We start from the raw sequence: 20,485 nt of genomic DNA on the forward strand, positions 1-20,485 counted from the left end.
CGCTAGTGTTATTAAGGGGGCTGCCCTTTTAGCAGCTCGTTCAAAATCGCTTCTCCCTGCATGGGATTTGTTCCTGGTCTTACGTTTCTTAGCCTCGGATGAGTTCGAGCCTCTTCTGTCAGCCACTTTGGCCGATTTGACGCGTAAGACTGTGTTTTTAACGCTTCTCTCTACTTCTAGGAGAGGTAGTGAGGTGCATTCTTTGTCGGGTTTAGACAAGGACATTGCGTTCGAGAAGGATGGTTCCATTTCTCTCAAATTTGTTCCCGGCTTTCTCGCGAAAAACCAGAAACCTGGCCAGCTTTCTCCAATCTTGCGCATTCCACCCTTGAGCAAGATTTTGGCTCCTGGAGATCCCGATATTGCAAATTGTCCTGTGAGAGCTCTCCGATGTTACCTGTCTCGAACTCGGCCTGTTAGGTCAGAAAGTCAAAAGCTTCTTTTCATATCTTTAAACACGGCTAGGTGTAAGGATATAGCGAAGGTGACTCTGGCCAAATGGATCTCCACTCTGATCAAACGAGCATATGCCTGGTGGCTAGTGCAGTCGGGTGATGCTAGGGCAGTGTTGCCTCTCACCGCGGCTAGAACCCATGAGGCGAGAGCCTGGGCATCCTCATTGGCAGTTCTTCGGTCCGGCAAGCTAGCCGAGGTACTGGAAGCTGCGTATTGGCGCTCTGAGGACGTTTTCGTCAACTTTTACCTCAGAGACGTCGCTTCTGTCAGACAGGATGGAAGCTCCGCGCTGCCTGCCATGGTAGCGGCGGGACAGGTCCTGCGTGCCTAGTTTTGGTAAGTACCCACCACCTATAGTAGCAATCTGCTATATGTGAGTTGGGTAATAATATGTAATTTAATCCAAAATTTTAATAATAAATTTTCATTTAATTAATATACTTACCCAACTCACATCGTTTAAACCCTCCCGCCTCCCCGCTGTGGTGGTATTGGGTTCTAAAAAAGTAGTGAGTTGGGCTTCGTTCGAATGATACAAATGGCGGCGTATGCGCACGCATACGGATGTTGGACCGGACATCGGTCTGATATTATGGGATGGATCACTCTTTTTTAGGGTGGTCTCCCTTGTTACCAAGGGGAACGCGTACAGCGTAACCAGCACTGAACTAGAGTTAATTGCTATATGTGAGTTGGGTAAGTATATTAATTAAATGAAAATTTATTATTAAAATTTTGGAATATGAATGACTGAATGTCCACATACAAGTCGAATGACGCCGTCCATTATGCTGACAAATGGGAACTAGCTTTGCGCATGAATTCATTGACATGAATTTCGACTGCGGAGGCTTTTGGCAAGCTGAAAAGAGGCACGGGCAGGTTTTGGTGGAAAAAGTCAGTGTTTTTAATGAAAACGTCGGAGTAATGGGATAAATAGCTTACACACCTCGTCCAGAATATCTTGCATATTTTCCCTCGGGTCGATTTTCAGGTATTACCTCGCCAAAGGCTCGGTAATACCTGAAAATCGACCCTCGTGAAAATATGCAAGATATTCAGGACTCGGAGTGTGTAACCTATATGTATTTGATACGGAGAAGCGTGTTAGCTGCGGTTGGAAGGTCGTAATCCCTTAACACCCCCCCCCCCCCCCCCCTCCTTCTTCTTGTCTTTAACCAATGGAATGGCTTATTATCGTAAAATGTTGTGTTGCTAATAGTTACTAGGATTTTGATTGGATGTTTGTGACTCTAGCTAAAGTTTGATTATGTATGTACATGCTAGGGTGTGAGAGAGAACAGAGAGAAATCTGAAAGACGCGAGAGAGAGTGGACGTGTGTTGTTGTGAGATCCACTTTTTGATCGTTGTGTGCACAAGTGTTGTAGACTGACTTCTGGTATCGTTAAAATAAAAGTCACGTTACTGCAACCCCTGACTTGGCATCTCTATGTGAATGCTTCCTGGCCTGAGCACCCCTTCTTCTTCTTCACTACTTAATAATAGACAGGGGACAACGGTTGTTATTGGATAAGACATTCAGGGATAAGCATGATTTAGATAATAGACAGGGGACAACGGTTGTTATTGGATAAGACATTCAGGGATAAGTATGGTTTAGATAATAGACAAGGGACAACGGTCGTTATAGGATAAGACATTCAGGGATAAGCATGGTTTAGATAATAGACATGGGACAACGGTCGTTATAGGATAAGACATTCAGGGTTAAGCATGGTTTAGATAATAGACATGGGACAACAGTCGTTATTGGATAAGACATTCAGGGTTAAGCATGGTTTAGATAATAGACATGGGACAACAGTCGTTATTGGATAAGACATTCAGGGTTAAGCATGGTTTAAATAATAGACAAGGGACAATGGTTGTTATTGGATAAGACATTCAGGGTTAAGCATGGTTTAAATAATAGACAGGGGACAACGGTTGTTATTGGATAAGACATTCAGGGTTAAAGCATGGTTTAGATAATAGACATGGGACAACAGTTGTTATTGGATAAGACATTCAGGGTTAAGCATGGTTTAAATAATAGACAAGGGACAACGGTTATTGGATAAGACATTCAGGTATAAGCATGGTTTAGATAATAGACAGGGGGCAGCGGTTGTTATTGGATAAGACATTCAGGGTTAAGCATGGTTTAGATAATAGACATGGGACAACGGTTGTTATTGGATAAGACATTCAGGGTTAAGCATGGTTTAAATAATAGACAAGGGACAACGGTTGTTATTGGATAAGACATTCAGGGATAAGCATGGTTTAGATAATAGACAAGGGACAACGGTTGTTATTGGATAAGACATTCAGGGATAAGCATGGTTTAGATAATAGACATGGGACACCGGTTGTTATTGGATAAGATTAAGGGATAAGCATGGTTTAAATAATAGACAAGGGACAACGGTTGTTATTGGATAAGACATTCAGGGATAAGCATGGTTGAGATAATAGACAGGGGGCATTGGTTGTTATTGGATAAGATTAAGGGATAAGCATGGTTTAAATAATAGACAAGGGACAACGGTTGTTATTGGATAAGACATTCAGGGATAAGCATGGTTTAGATAATAGACAGGGGGCAACGGTTGTTATTGGATAAGACATTCAGGGATAAGCATGGTTTAGATAATAGACAGGGGGCAACGGTTGTTATTGGATAAGACATTCTGGGTTAAGCATGGTTTAGATAATAGACAGGGGGCAACGGTCGTTATAGGATAAAACATTCAGGGTTAAGCATGGTTCAGAGAACACACAGGGGACAACGGTTGTTATAGGATAAAACATTCAGGGTTAAGCTTGGTTTAGATAACACACAGGGGGCAACGGTCGTTATAGGATAAAACATTCAGGGTTAAGCATTGTTCAGATAACACACAGGGGGCAACGGTCGTTATAGGATAAAACATTCAGGGTTAAGCATTGTTCAGATAACACACAGGGGGCAACGGTCGTTATAGGATAAAACATTCAGGGTTAAGCATTGTTCAGATAACACACAGGGGACAACGGTTGTTATAGGATAAAACATTCAGGGTTAAGCTTGGTTCAGAGAACACAGGGGGAATTTAAAACAGGACAACCCGGCTCCACAGAGAGATGTTCAGATAGGGATTGGATGGACTGAAGTAGGAATATGTGTGCAGGTTAAAGGATGTCATGCACGTAGCATAATATAGCTGGAAGCTATATATCTATAATACCTGTAATGCTGTATGGAGATTTTTGAATGGCCCTGCATTTACGCATAAACATGATAAGATGGTGCAGTGGCAGAAAAGAAAAGTCGCAGAGAGATTACTGCAAGGTCGCAGCCACCTCGCTGTGTTCTAACTAGTTTGCGTCAGCAAGTGGCAGGCAGTCGTTGCTACCTGTGATGTTGTAGCGAGCATCATGTTTAGCCCTGACCCATGACGGCCGCAGTGGCATGGTGGTAAGATGTCGGCCTCCTAATCGGGAGGTCGTGAGTTCGAATCCCGGTTGCTGCCGCCTGGTGGGTTAAGAGTGGAGATTTTTTCGATCTCCCAGGTCAACTTATGTGCAGACCTGCTAGTGACTTAACCCCCTTCGTGTGTACACGCAAGCACAAGACCCAGTGCGCACGGAAAAGATCCTGTAACCCATGTTAGAGTTCGGTGGGTTATAGAAACACGAAAATACCCAGCATGCCTCCCTCGAAATCGGCGTATGCTGCCTGAGTGGCAGGGATAAAAACGGTCATACATGTAAAAATCCACTCGTGCTAAAAACATGAGTGAACGTGGGAGTCTAAGCCCATGAACAAAGAAGAAGAAGAAGCCCTGACCCGACAACATCGTAGGTGTGTATGCTGGTCATCGTGGCTTAATTGCCACCACCTCGTTGCACCAAGAATGAAACCCCTAAAGCCTTTAACCGTGAGGGCTTCAAATTTAAATTTTTCTCAGCAAGATTGCAGAAACTCTAGTGTTTCCTTGTGAGATAGCAGCAACATCACAGCAACAGGCGAACACAGTATAAGTTGCTAGACTCTAGTGTTTCCTTGTGAGATAGCAGCAACATCACAGCAACAGGTGAATACAGTATAAGTTGCTAGACTCTAGTGTTTGCTTGTGAGATAGCAGCAACATCACAGCAACAGCTGAATACAGTATAAGTTGCTAAACTCTAGTGTTTCCTTGTGAGATAGCAGCAACATCACAGCAACAGCTGAATACAGTATAAGTTGCTAGACTCTAGTGTTTCCTTGGAAGATAGCAGCGACATCACAGCAACAGGCGAACACAGTATAAGTTGCTGGACATTGTGGCTTTTCTCCCATGTGAGCTAGCTGGTGTTTTATTAGATTTCATTCAATAAGATGTGGAGGGGGGGGGGGGGGGGAATTAAGTTTTATTTTAGTACCAAGCTATTAGATATGTTCTCATTTCCGAGTGGTCTTTTCTTTCTGCTGTTGTTGCAGGCAGCTGTCGTAGGTGCAGTGCAGAAGGAACAGACGACTCCATCGAAAAAACACAGGAACCGACTCAGTGATATGGACGACATTTTTGAAAACACAGGTGAGCTTTAAAATGTACTGCATCGCATTGCGCAGTTCTAATGTGGTATTCAGGCAAACTGAATCTTCTCATATTTGTTTCAGTGTGCGTGTGGGTGTGGGTATGTGTGCGAGTGTCTGAGCCTCTGTGCGTCCGTGTATGCATGTGTGTGTGTGTGTGAGTGCGTGTCCATGCTGTCTTTCCTCCTGTATCAGCCAAAATGTAATCGTCGGTGGGTGTTATGCTTTCCAACAGAGAAAGTAGATGCGGGTGAGATGCTGCCGCTGGGAACGCGAGTGTTGAGGGGACCGGAGTGGCGCTACAATGACCAGGACGGTCAAGGACCAGGCACTGTCTTCAGCCACAGGGACAAAGACGGTAAACTTAGATGGACAATATCCCATTAAAGTGGCTGATTCTGGTTCTCTCTTTCTCTCTCTGTCAGTCAGTCGATCGGTCTGTTGGTCTGTCTCTTTCGTAATCTCTCTTTCTCTGTCTGTCAGTCAGTCGATCGGTCTGTTGGTCTGTCTCTTTCGTAATCTCTCTTTCTCTTTTTGTCCTATTCTCTGTGTTCCTTTGTGACTTGCTTTGATGCATAATAGCCTTCATATTATGCATTTGATTTTGTGATGTTTTTTCTCAATTTCATCTTAAAAATGGGGGTTGCGCCCTTTATAAGAAAGCGCCTAATAGTCCCGAAAATACTGTACTGTCATTGCTTTTCATGCATCATCATCGCCATCTTCATCATAATCATTATCAGCACTGTGGTGTCCTAGTTCCCAAATTCAAACCATGATTGTGGCAGAAAGTGAAATTAATTTTATTTCTCAAACTTGAGTTCTGCTTTTAAGGTTGGACATGGGTGAACTGGGATAATGGCAGCTACAACCGCTATCCATTTGGACCTGAAATGGGTTACCACATCTGGAAGACTGAAGATCTTCCACGATTTATGGATCTTGACGAGGATTTGGAAATTGGAATGACTGTAGAAAAAGGTCAGTGAATCAAGGAAGTTCTAAATCGTAGACTTCGGCCCTTGTCCTTGCCTCGAGTATTAAAAGAATCTTTCTATAGATAGGCAGTAGTAAATGAGAGCGACATGGAACACATGTCCCCTGGCATGTAAGACAATAAAAAGCACTTTGCTATCCTTATATCTGTGCTTTTGCCCAAAAACTGCAATGGATATACATAGAAAAATTGTTAATGTACATGCCCAGCTGAAAAAGTACCACACGATGTACTATAGTATACTATAGTAAACTATAGTAAATGTACCCTGTACTATAGTAAACTATAGTAAATGTACCATGTACTATAGTACATACTGTAGTACATGGTACTTTGTACTATAGTACTGTGTAGTAAATGTACCATGTACTATAGTACTTTGTGGTACAGTATAGTACTTTGTACTTTGTACTATGGTACTTTTTATTGAATGTACCATGTACTACAGTAGTACTATAGTACCTAGTACTTTGTACTATGGTACTTTTTATTGAATGTACCATGTACTACAGTAGTACTATAGTACCTAGTACTTTGTACTATGGTACTTTTTTGTGATGTACCTTGTACTACAGTAGTACTATGGTACGAAGTACTTTGTACTATGGTACACTGTGGTACTTTGTGCTATAGTACTACAGTACATAGTACTGCGGTACAGTATAGTAGTAATAGTATACATGCATTTTGTGTTTTTATTTTTATTGTTTTATTGATATAACTTATCAGCTAAGTATTACTTTTTTTGTTTAAATTTGATTAAAAAACATTGTTTTTAAAATTGTGTTTTATATCACCAGTTGTGCATGTAAACGTGTTGTGTGTGTTTTTACAAGGTAGTCATACATATAAGATTCATTATGTTTTGTGCGTGCGTGTGTGTGAATTAAGCCGTTTGTTGGAGATGACATGAGATATTTTCAAACTTGTTAACTGTGCATTTGCAAAATACACGTAGGAATACTTTGTGCTCACACACACACACACACACACACACACACCACCACCACACACACACCGTCACACATACACATACACACACACACACACACACACACACAGTCACACACACGCTCGCACGTGCACACACACAAACACGTGGGAACGCACATATTCACTTAGGAGAAAGGACTTTTGTAACGTCAGATGTACATAAGTATAGTTAGTTTTTTTGTAAACAGTTAGCATCAAATGTGAAATTAATTTTTCATTAACGTTAGCTGGAAACGCTTCTCACAAAAAAGTTTTCAAAAGAGAATTTAACAATTGCTTTAAAAGTTAAAGGATAAGGATACGCGATAAGGATAAGATTTTATATAGTCCTGTGAGGTTGCCCTCATGGAAATTCGGGCTGCTTTCTCCATGGGGAAAGCGAGCTGCCATACAGTATACGGCGATACCCACACATTTTGTTTCCTGCATGCGTGTATTCATGTTTCCGAGCCCTGAGACTTTCGCTGTGAACTTGGGTTCTTTATCGTGTGCATGCGGCCACCGAGGAGAGTCTGCACGATGTTGACTCTAGGAAATAAATCCCTCGCCGAACGTGGGGATCGAACCCACGCCGATTGCGACAACTGGTTTTTAAGACAGCGCCTCTACCGACTGAGCTATTTCCCGCCCGCCCGAAACGCTTAGTAAAATGGTCTGCAGTGAAATTTTGAAACAATACCTTTTTTATGTTAAATTTAACGTTTGCCAAAATAATTCTTCATGTAGGATCAAGTGCAAAGTTCTTGGTTTGACCTGAAGTTGACTGAATTTTGCTGTGTGTACAATATTGTTTCATTTTAAATAATTTGAGAGAGACAGAGAGAGAGAGAGAGAGAGACAGAGAGAGACAGAGAGAGCGTTGTGGCATACAAGCATTACAAACAAGTGTTTTTTTCACCCATGCAGAGAGGCACCCCTATTCTAATCACATCATATACACGGACATTCACACACACACACACACACACACACACACACACACACACACACACACACACACACAATATGAGATTTAAAAAAAAGGCTATGGAATATGTACACATCGAATGCTTAACAGAGAGAGAGAGAGAGAGAGAGAGAGAGAGAGAGAGAGAGAGAGAGAGAGAGAGAGAGAGAGAGAGAGAGAGAGAGAGAGAGAGAGAGAGAGAGAGAGAGAGAGAGAGATCATGATTAACTTTGTTACGTCAGGATAAAGGTTTTAGGCTTAGCCTCAACTTCCAACCTGTCCTTGCAGGGCCGGACTACCGGGGGGGGGGGTGTTATGGGGATTGCGCAACCCCCCCCCCCCTAGCCTAAACATGTACCTCACTTATTTAAAACATTTTTTATTATTGTTTATTTTATGCCGTTTCATGCAAGGAGCGACCATTTTCCTATCTCAGAATATGACCTACCCATCAGCTTCAGGGGGCTTTGCCCCCTGACCCCCACAAGGGGCTCTGCCCCTTGACCCCGCCAGGGAGAACATCCCCCTGGACCACCACTGGCAACCCCCCCCCCCCCTCTCTCCTCTTTGCCTAGTCCGGCCCTGCCTTGGAACATATACAGAGAATAATTGTAAACGTAAGCAAAAGACTGCACACCCACACACACACACACACACACACACGCACGCACACGCACACGCACATGCCGCACTCACGCCCACACGCATGCACACACACAAACCGCTGACTGATATTCGCTTACCGAAACACACACACACACACACACACACACACACACACACACATATACCCCCACACCCCCCCCCCATACACACATCCCCCATACACACACATACTGCGTAAACTCACACACCGTCACACACACACACACACACACACACACACACACACTTGTGTGCGTTGCATATCTATGCACATGCTAAAATGAACAGAGCAGTACCTAAAAGGAACTGTAACTCATAAAATTAAATAACTAGTAAAAACATTTAAGTTTTGGTTGAGTATATATATACATAAAATATTGGACTAGCAAAGTCATCAAACACAAGACCAAACAAAAACAAAAACAAACTGAGCCGGCTACTTTCGATACGAAGAAAGGGTTCGCATGCGAGAGTTATGTCCCTTAAAAATCGAAGAGGAGACCACTCCGAAGTAAATCAAGGGACAGCACTAATAACTGATTTTCAACGAACGAACGAAGAAAGTGTTTGCACCAGGGAGATTGGAAAAAAGCGGGCTACAACATCACGAAAGGAACCCACCAAGAGAGTGTAACCATAATTCAGAGAGCAGAAGATGGATCTGGACTGAGAAGTAAGCCTTCAAGAGTTTTCCACGTAATCGTATCCAGATTCGCTCAGGAGTTATCGAGTGATTTGCAACTGTAACTGCCAGTCATCGACTATCGAGTGAGGAGTACGTATAATTATTCTTTACTCCCACAACTCTTTTTCACTATCACTGTCACTACCCGTATCCGAATATTTTTGAGATTTGCAAAGTTTATACCATTGTGAGAATCTGAATCTGATACAATTACAGTGACCATTGGGCCGTCAGGTTGGTTTTTTTCTCTTTGAGTTTGAGTTTGATGTTTTTACTTTGAGTTTTACTTGTTTGTTGATTCTATCTGGATCTGGCTGCCCCACATGGTGGTGTTGGTGGGGAGTACGTGACAGAGGCGGACTATTTCGTTAACTGTTTACTTGTAAATTCCCATTTTGAAAACATGTATACATGACTTTTTCAGATTAAAAATCTGTCGGCAATGTGGAAAAGAGGTTGAACTGGTAACAGGAACAGTGAGCTGGTTGATCAACTTGATGGCATGGCTGTACCAAATCATTCAATTGGAACGGAACCGACAAAAACACCAATGTTTCCATTCTTCTTTGTGCTGAAAGTTTACACTGACAGGGACAACAAGTAAGTGACATTTTAAACTCTTGTCTTAAATTACCCGTACCACTTGTATAACACACACACACACACACACACACACACACACACACACACACACACACACACACACACACACTGACACACACACACACATATTTAAACATCAAGTTTTTCTGTTCACTTTCAGTGATGGACGGCCTATCTGGTGGCCTGTAATTATTCCAGTGTCTTGGGGGCACAAGAGGCAAAACTGTTTGATGTTACTTTTTGTGTTTTTATTTCTGCATGCTTTATTTGGATTACTAGAAAACCTCTTTTTATTCCTTTGTGCAAATCTATTTGACCTTTATTCTTTTACTTTTAGTGAAAAACAAAACTGCCTGAGTTGGTGGGGAAGCTTCTGGACTCCAGGTCAAAAAAACAGTCGGCAGGGTGATGACAGATGGCTGTACCAATGAGTCATTCAGATAGAAAAGGAAGCAGACACCAAGGATTCCATTCTCTGTGCTGAAATTGTGAAAAGTTGTACTCTTTAACCAGTAAGTAAATTATTAACAACAAATTATAAAATTTCATTTCAAATTTAATGTAATTTGCAATTATATTGTACTAGCATAGCTGAATTTGGTATTTATGATCCACTTTTGTGTAATGTTTGCAACACACACACATACATTCAAATATAAACTGCGTCTGAATCAGTGATGGACATTTCTTGTTTGATTCACTGTCTTGGAGTTTGATCAAATTTTCAAACAAATTTTGCTTTTCTTGGGTGTGTGTTTGTTTTTGTTTAGCCCTTAATTGTGATGCACAGACAGACACACACACTTAAAGACACACTCCCTTTTAGGACCTTGCTTTTTTCATATTTTCTGTGAATAACCTTTGTGAATCATCAATCAACGGCCTTTTTAAGACACCCAGGGGTCCTTTTTAAGGCCTATTTTTCTCAGATATTTTGAGGTCTAACAAGGAGAGTTCCACTGTATGAGCAAGCCTATAGTTCTATGTTTAAGTATAACAATGGGTGAAGTGCATCTGACTTTATATTTGTCATATCATTTTAAAAGCCCTTAAAAAGTTTTGTTGATCATCATTATAAAAATACAGTCATGAAATTTCTGGCTGGATACTCAGTCCTCTCTTGTGTTACAGATGCTGTGAAGCGACAGGAGGTGCTCCTTCAGCAGATAAGGACAACAACAAAGAGTTTTGTATCACTTTATGGAACTTGTTATATCTTTCAGGGTCCTAAATGGAGGGTTTCACTGGAGCAGTGACTGTTGGACAACAAGTGCAGGGTGTGTTTGGACCTCCTGGATCAACATGTGTGCAGAACTGCTTAGGGCTTGAACTTCATGGGTGTGTGTAGGAAATTTCATATTAGATTTTGATATTAACATATTCCTGTGGTGCTATATAATTTAAATTATATGAGTAAATGAATATGTCTGTATGAATGTACGTATTTGCTGTGTCATTGTGGCATAGATATATAGACCTATAGCAATAACAAGACATACATGCTGTGAATGTATGCTTTTATGCTCTCCTTGTACAAATCTGAATTAACTGAAATTTTTCTTAATGGCCAAGCACAGCCAGCTCTTTTCGACCTTTACATAGGGCCACAGTCAGAGATTGTAGAGTACACAGAGACCATTCATACTTCTTTGCGCTAAGGTAGGACTGCAGGTTATGTTTTTATCACGGCTTTGTCAACATACTGTCATTTCTGTCCGGCTGACAGTGCTGCAAACATTCATTGGATTGAAAATGTGTTTGTTATTGTTTGTGAACATCCTTTTTTAAAAGACCTGGAAAAAAGCCCCAGAACAGATTATATAGTACATAATAATATGTAATTGAATTTAAATTTTCTTTTCAAATCAGTGTCTTTTTACAAACTAGCCTTTGTTATTTTTGTGAGTTTAAGTCAGATATCAACACATACTGAATGCATAGTTCAGTCTTAGAGTGGGAGAATGTTTGAGGCATAAATTGCTTTTGACAACAACAAAAGTTCCCGGTTGAATCGAGAAGCTCCCCCAAAATAATTGTATTACACATGCCTAAAGCCAGCATAGTGCAAGCAGATTTATTTGTGTATGTGCTTGTATAACATGTACAAAGACAGATAATTTGTACAAGTGTTGGCTCTTCATTTTTAATTATTTTTTCAGGATCCTTGGGGGGTTCCACTGTATCTGTGACTTTAGGACAACATATCAAGTTCTGGTGGTTTTTTGACCTAATGGATCAACATATGTGCAGACCTGCTGAGTGCTTGAGGTAAATTGGTGCATTTAGATATATATTGTTTTGCCTACCTGAGAGATACCACCCATGTGTCATGATGTGATAAATGAACCATCTCTTCACAGGCGTGTCTATCATGTAAATGAGGTTGGTTCAAACAACATGTCTGTCAGGGATGTCATTTTCCACTGCTTATGCAAAATCTCCGAGACAAACTTCATTCTCAAAACACTCGCGAGAAAATGGCAAGCCCAAACGTGTTACGAGAATGACTTTGCATCTGTGACTTTGTAATCATGAGCAGTGGAATATATAAGGTCCCTGCCAGACCAGCTTGCCATGACCTCAATGATATGCCCATATGTGCGTGTATGGTTTAGTTACTACATGGGTTATCTCTCCGGTACATAGGAATTGAAAACAGAATACTTCATGGCTTGCTGTGTGGCACCAGATTTACACTTATTGCTTTTCAAATATTGAAATATTCACGACGGGCGCATTGTACACGCAAGCACAAGACCAAGTGCGCACGGAAAAGATCCTGTAAACCATGTGGGAGTTCGGTGGGTTATAGAAACACGAAAATACCCAGCATGCCTCCCCCGAAATTGGCGTATGCTGTCTGAATGGCGGCCATACACGTAAAAATCCACATGAGTGAACGTGGGAGTCTTAACACTTTCGTGACGGGAGGTGACTATATTAGTAATAGCGCTGCAACGCCCACGGACGGGAAGTGACTATTTTAGTATTAGACATACAAGGTACACGACTCGTGATTGCATCCCGGTTTTTGAAGCTTGCAGTAAATTGAGTTGTTTCCTTTGATACACGTGGTTTTCTCTTCCGGCTTGATCAAATTAGTGCAGATTTGCGTGGTGTTTTCGAACAAAAAAAAATGAATCGAAGGCGAGCCTTGTCACGGGAGGAGATTCTCCGGATGTTGGATCTTGAGGATCCTGTAGATCATGATACATCGTGTCGTTTTAGCCTCAAGAAAGCGATAATAGCAGTGATATTGAGGAAGAAACAGTCCCGTTGTTGCTAGTACGAGTCGGCAACTACACGTGGTAGGGGGTGATACTGCTAGACGAACATGTATCTCGGAATCGTGCAGGAGCTATAGGGGCGTGGCAGCACTGATAACAATGGATGGCTGGAGCCTTCAAATCCTTTTGGAATTGTTCATAGGTGTACAGTTGGTACTTTGTTGTGAAAATGTGACTTATATTCAATATGGATTACCTAGACATCATTTGGTGAGTGTTACAGTTTTGTTTCATTTGAGTCAGGATGCTGTGAGTGAATGCGTGATTTGCTTGTTTTTTTCTTTGTACTGTCTCCTTATTTCTGTGTACAATGTTAACAATATTTCAGCTAATTCATAGGTTTTACACCTTGTTTGGTTATAACATTATTTATTATACTTTCTGTTAAAAAATAACTTTTAAAAAAAGCAGTGGAAAATAAAACACACACAAAAAACCGTTAAAAACACAAATTATCCCCCTTTCACCCCCCTTTCACCCCCCCCTTTGCTAAAACAAATCGCGTGACAAACTTATAAATAGCACGACTGAACTGGGCATCCATTTTTGAATTAGTACACAAAATTTGGTGGTGATTGGACTTAATTCAAGCTTGCTAGACAGATTTCTTTACAGTTACTGATTTTTGGGAAGTTTCTTGGTGGCAAGCTTGGGCAGGCAGGACGTTAACGCCGTGGCAGTGCTAGTCACAATAGTGTTAAGCCCATGAACGAAGAAACAGAAGAAGAAATAATATTCACTTTTACTTGTGTAAACCCAGTAACACACAGTAGGCTATGTAGTGTTCTCTATTTGTATCATTGAAACGCTTCTGTCCCGTCAATCACACTTTAAATTGCCTTATATTTTGGATGACATATGCCACCCCTTTGGTATTCCACTGATAATAGTTTAATGTTTTAGCTAAATAGTTTCAGCTAATCGCTATGGAGTATGCAAACACTGGAATTATATGCGATGAAACACTCAAGCTGCTTTCTCTTGCTTATAGCTGAGAGCAGCACTGTAGCTCAGTGACTGTCGGGTGGAGGATCCAATTCCTGCCTGTTTCCGACATAATGGATCAACATGAGTGCAGACCTGCTGAGCGCCTTATCTTCTTGGGTGTGTATAGATGTATACATTAAAGGCACAGTAAGCCTCCCGTAAACCATCACAGAGCTCCCCGAGCGTCTACATACAGTACAAGCATACTTCCATTTGAACGCTCACCGAACGGGAACATCCTGGCTGCTTTCTGTCGAGCGTGAAAAATGTTCAAAGAATTTATTTTCGTGGACTTGGTCCTCTACAACAATGGCGCCTCGTTTTGGTGCTGGACGGCTGTTATGAATATTCAATACCAGAAATCACGCCCGGACAGTAAGCCTCCCGTAAACCATCACAGATACTGTCAGGCTTTTACACACAGTACAAACACCCTTCCATTTGAACGCTCACCAAACGGGAATATCCTAGGTGCCCTACGTAAAGAGCGAGCAATTTTTAAAGAATTAATTTTGCCGATTGAACTCGGGTCAAAAATGAGTTACTTCCCTTCGGGTCTCATTCTATCGATGTAAACTGGCGATAGCCGTGGATCGATGATTATCAGAATGTTTTTGGACCGTGGTGCGTTTTTGCGCTAGACCTAACTTGAAATCTAAATAATAAATTGACAGCTTGTCACACAAACATTCTTTAATCATAAAAGAATTCTTTTTTCATCAAGACAAGATCAGTACAATTCGAAGTTGTGAAAGTTTGAAAAAAGAAAAGCCCGGAAGCAGGGTCACGCAAGGGTCGTAGCAGACGGCGGTTTATGCATATATCACCGTTCCTCTCAACAGTCAAAAACCATCGCTAGAGTTTTTGTGAACCACAGCCCTTTGTTTCGTGCATAAAAACGTGCTATTGTAGATAAGCTCACATGGAGTCGCATTCAAATGACTAACTGACGACTACATTGTGAAAAAAGGGAAACTGGATCACACTGGTTCACGATGGCTCAGGGGTAAGATAAACCACGCAAAAATAAATTATTTGAAAATTGTTCGCTCTTTATGGAGGGCACCTAGGATGTTCTCAATCGGTGAGTGTTTAAATGAAAGGGTGTTTGTACTGTAGTCTGTGTGTAAAAGCCTGACCGTATCTGTGATGGTTTACGGGAGGCTTACTGTGCCTTCAATTGTATTCATAAATTCACACACACACACACACACACACACACACATACTGACAAAGACATTCATATTCATGCCTGCACACACGCAAGCACAAACATACACGCACCAGCACGTTTCAAACCCCCACCACCACCACCGTCTCAGTCGGTGCAGCTGTTTCGGAGCCTTTAGTCATCATAATACACACACAGACGGACACAACTTTTAAAAGTTAGATATATATGCACTAAAAGCCACGGCACTTTAAGTTAGGTTTCATTATCATTCTCTTAAAGTTTGGCCCTCTTTGCTTCAGTCTGCATGCTTTCTCATAGTCATACTGCTGTGTCATTGCAGGTTTCATTCCATGCTCTGGTGTGGGTGTCATAAGCAAGAGAGCCTCCTGTTCACTTCCAGCAGATGACTGCATGGTGAAGGACCTTGATACCACGTCAATAGCTAGCTAGATGCCATTGGAGAACAACCAAAACTATTCAGCGGGTGCCATCGGCGAACATAAATACAAGTTACAGAACAGGAAAGCAGATATCACTGGCAAAGGGAACCGGACAGCAGCTACAATAAACTTAATCAGATGCCTGTAGCAAATAATCTGGACACCAATCACAAATCAAACAGATGTGGAGGACAGAGAACATTTCATGTGATTATTGCCACATATATAACCCTGTTTTGAAAAAAGGGACATAACACCACACTATATACTTTCTGGTTGCATGCTGAAAACTCTCCATTGGACATTTAGTGAGTTTTGACTCACCAGGTCAGGAGAATGTCACTGATGGGGAGCATAATTAGGCTGACTTACAATGGGTAGACAGAATTGAACATTGTTGTTTTCTTGGATGGTTTTCGGGATAGACTTTACAAAGTTAACATACTGCTATGGTTTGATCAATTTCAAACATGACCACATTTGGCATTTTTTCAAAACCACATTTTTGACAAATATCAAGGATGTGTTGCGAAAGCATGTGTTCTTATTTTTCTGAAATGTTTTGAAAGCTAGATTTTTGATACTTTACAGGCTATTGAAGTTGGATGACCTGTAGATGTGACCCATGTAAAATTGACCCTCATAAACTTTTAAGTTCACAGAAATTAATAATAATAACAGAGAAATGGTATTATTTTGAATGTGTTTGAAGCAAGATCGTTGTAACTCAATAACCCCCCGCGGGTTAGGGGGAAGAATCTACCCGATGCTCCCCAGCATGTCGTAAGAGGCGACTAACGGATTCTGTTTCTCCTTTTACCCTTGTTAAGTGTTTCTTGTATAGAATATAGTCAATTTTTGTAAAGATTTTAGTCAAGCAGTATGTAAGACATGTTAAGTCCTTTGTACTGGAAACTTGCATTCTCCCAGTAAGGTATATTGTACTACGTTGCAAGCCCCTGAAGCAAATTTTTGATTAGTGCTTTTGTGAACAAGAAACAATTGACAAGTGGCTCTATCCCATCTCCCCCCTTTCCCCATCGCGATATAACCTTGAATGGTTGAAAACGACGTTAAACACCAAATAAAGAAAGAAAGTAACTCAATAACTTTATCTGTGTAAGGTCACACACATACAGGGTTAGATGACATCAAGTCAGCTTGATAGTTTGCATTATTCAAGTTCAGATTGGGGTAGAGTTCCGGTCAATAATAGGGACAATCATTGTCTCCTTTGATTGTTCACAGAGTTTTCATGTACTGATGTATGCATGGTCACTTTCAAAGCTAATCATAGAAATTTAACTTGGCTGTAGGGGAGATAATTTTGAGAAAATATGTGTTGTGCTAAAGATGAATTCCCACAAAGAAGAGTGCTATGATAAATCTGTTTCGTGCATTTTATTATTACTTGTTCTGGTTAACAGGGTTATAAAAAAATTGCACTAAAGCTGTTTCTGCATTGGGACATTTACCAAAAATCAACAGCTTGGTTACTCACTGTGCAAGATGGACACCTTATTTAAAATTATTATTTAATTGGGTCTTTTACATGTTAGTGGATATTTTAAAAGGTTCTTACATAAGTTTGACTATTAATGCTCTGCTGAAAAATGAAAATAAAATTTAAAACATGTGATGAACCTTTACTTTCCTACCAAATGTGACAGATTGACTGCAGCGAGTGGCCTGATCGTGCACACACACATTCAATTCACACAAAACAATTGATTCAGCAAAAATTGGGGCCACATTTACATCCAGTGTAATTTTTAAGGCTATGGTACTTTTTCAAGAAAGTACTGCAGTATACTATAGTAAACTGTAGTAAAAGTACTATAGTACAAAATCTACAGCAACAAAAGTACCACACTGTACTATAGTAAACTATAGTAAAAGTACTATAGTACAAATGTACCATGCCAAAAATACCACGCTGTACTATAGTAAACTATAGTAAAAGTACTATAGTACAAATGTACTCTACGAAAGTACCACGCTGTACTACACTTTACTCTAGTAAACTGTAGTACATGTACTCTAGTAAACTATAGTTTACTATAGTTTACTATAGTATACTATAGTACATTTTGGCAAAAAAGTGCTCAAAATACTATAGTACATTTAAATGTACTATAGTTTACTATAGTATACTATAGTACATGTACCACAATGTACTATAGTACACACTAATGTATTGTACTATAGTACTTTTTGTACTATAGTTGACTATAGTACTAGTACTATAGTAAACTATGGTACACCATAGTACAATTCAATGTACTATAGTACTTGTACTATAGTAAACTATAGTATACCATAGTACAATTCAATGTACCATAGTACTTGTACTATAGTAAACTATAGTATACTATAGTACAAGTACTATGGTATACTATAGTACATAGTGTAGTACTTTTTTACTTGGGTGGGCTTCATGTTCAAATGTTGTTTACTTCATGTATAATGATATTGTACACATGTATGTATGTATTTTGTATGATCAAACAACCCACAAGGATGTGATTGGAAAAAAACCCACCCACAAATGCATGTGCACAGACAATCTCACGTATGCACTCACTCAAACACACACACACACACACACACACAGACACACACACACACACACACACACACACACACACACAGTGACACATAGACACACACACCATTTTCAAGGAATAAATAGATATTTTATTTAGGAGACGTGCTACCACTTGTGCTAACTAGACCCTATCAGTTGACAGGATGAATGTGAACAGGTTGTTGATGACAGAAGTTTTCCATACTCTACGTATAGGATGACAGAAGTTTTCCATACTCTACGTATAGGATGACAGATGTTTTCCATACTCTACGTATAGGATGACAGATGTTTTCCATACTCTACGTATAGGATGACAGATGTTTTCCATACTCTACGTATAGGATGACAGAAGTTTTCCATACTCTACATATAGGATGACAGATGTTTTCCATACTCTACGTATAGGATGACAGATGTTGTCCATACTCTACGTATAGGATGACAGAAGTTTTCCATACTCTACCTATAGGTCCTGACTGGAGCTCCACGGAGAAGAGTTTGCAAAATGTGCAGACAGGGGTCGTCATCAGGAAGTCAAGGTCGAAGAGGAAACTCATGGTATGTCTATAAGGCCTGAGGACACTCCACCCTCTTTGCCCCCCTCAGTCAAAACAAGCATGACAAAACTCGCCTTTCCTTTAACTCTTTTTATCGAGATGAAAGGAAAGAATGCATCATGGCTGATGTATTGTTGAACACTTTGTCTTGCTCATGATTTGTGAGATTGCTCCACTAACTGACTGATTGGTTGTTTGCAGTCTGGAACGTCTGTTTCAAATTAGAATCCCTAAATGAAGACGAATTCAATGGGCAACAAATTTACCATTTTTGAGAAAAAAATCCCCCCAAAAGTAGACTGCCAATGTTCCAAAATTCAGAATAAAAAACCAAGAACATTCTAATAACATACCTTTCTTGTTTTTTGATTTACAATTTGTGAATTTTGTCCCTGTTTTAATAAGACCACATGAATAAACTTAAAGCCTGAAGACTTCTCTAACAGGTAGATTATGGAAAATCAAAGAAAAGTTGCACACAAATGAATTTGACAGATGAATTTAAGCGCTGACTTGTTTTATTTCAGGTGCGCTGGGATACTGGGCAACTGCAGGTTGTCCGCTATGGTTCAACGGACAAGTATGACGTCATGTACTGGTAAAGTCACCTTTTCTTTGCTTTTGTTGATGCGATGTTTGAGAGATGATAGCTGCCAGATTTGTTTGTTTCATCAGAGATTGTTCCACACAAAAACAAAACAAATTAAGATTGCTTTTTAAAGCCATATATAGCTTCTGTCCTCACATGAGTTTTGAAGTGTGAAATGGGGGAAAAAAAAGATGAATTTCTCTGATTAGAAGCTTTAATAATGACAGCAGCAGTCAAGTGTCATCTATCTTTTATCGCTTTAACTTATTGCAGTTTTTGTTTCTGTAAATTATGTAATACATGTAGTAAATAATCAAACATGATAAAAGTTAATCACTTTTGTTTGTATGGCAGTGATCCAGCAAAGATCCTGACACCTGCTCCACTTCCCGGACAAGATTTTATGCCAGCAGGTATCTTTCACTTTTGCATTTTGTCTTTGGTAGAACAAAGTACAGGGTCGAGAGACCGGCACGGTGGCCTAGTGGTAAGGCGTCCGCCCCGTGATCGGGAGGTCGTGGGTTCGAACCCCGGCCGGGTCATACCTAAGACTTTAAAATTGGCAATCTAGTGGGCTGCTCCGCCTGGCGTCTGGCATTATGGGATTAGTGCTAGAACTGGTTGGTCCGGTGTCAGAATAATGTGACTGGGTGAGACATGAAGCCTGTGCTGCGACTTCTGTCTTGTGTGTGGCGCACGTTATATGTCAAAGCAGCACCGCCCTGATATGGCCCTTCGTGGTCGGCTGGGCGTTAAGCAAACAAACAAACAAACAAACAAACAAACAGGGTCGAGACAACAGAGCGTCTGCTGTTTTCAAGACCAGGGCCGAGGTGCATGAGGCAAAACTGGGTGCCACCCATCTGGGTGTGAACAAATAGCGGGGTCTGATTGTTGGAAATCACAACAAATCTCAACTTCAACCAGTCCGACCCCGCGGCTGCATACCACCCAATTGGGTGGCACCCAGT

General features: G+C 40.7%; 1 protein-coding gene and 1 long non-coding RNA gene across 3 annotated transcripts in view; both read left to right on the forward strand.

The window, feature by feature from the left end:
• Positions 1-20,485, forward strand: part of LOC138968381 (uncharacterized) — a 49,285-nt gene that overhangs the window by 24,256 nt on the left and 4,544 nt on the right. The window contains exons 17-22 of the mRNA XM_070340961.1: positions 4,926-5,022; positions 5,257-5,379; positions 5,856-6,002; positions 18,838-18,926; positions 19,453-19,523; positions 19,869-19,927. Coding sequence (XP_070197062.1) covers positions 4,926-5,022; positions 5,257-5,379; positions 5,856-6,002; positions 18,838-18,926; positions 19,453-19,523; positions 19,869-19,927 — 586 coding nt within the window. The remainder of the gene's footprint in view (positions 1-4,925; positions 5,023-5,256; positions 5,380-5,855; positions 6,003-18,837; positions 18,927-19,452; positions 19,524-19,868; positions 19,928-20,485) is intronic.
• On the forward strand, positions 9,120-16,469 carry LOC138968382 (uncharacterized). 2 transcript variants are annotated; one of them, XR_011456158.1, is made up of 7 exons: positions 9,120-9,275; positions 9,712-9,887; positions 10,228-10,402; positions 11,114-11,228; positions 12,050-12,158; positions 14,169-14,281; positions 15,679-16,469. It is a non-coding gene; the product is annotated as an uncharacterized lncRNA (long non-coding RNA). The 2 variants fall into 2 exon arrangements; XR_011456159.1 differs by having other exon boundaries at positions 9,128-9,377.

The sequence above is a fragment of the Littorina saxatilis genome, linkage group LG6 (genome assembly GCF_037325665.1).
Source record: "Littorina saxatilis isolate snail1 linkage group LG6, US_GU_Lsax_2.0, whole genome shotgun sequence".
Lineage (NCBI taxonomy): Eukaryota > Metazoa > Mollusca > Gastropoda > Littorinimorpha > Littorinidae > Littorina > Littorina saxatilis.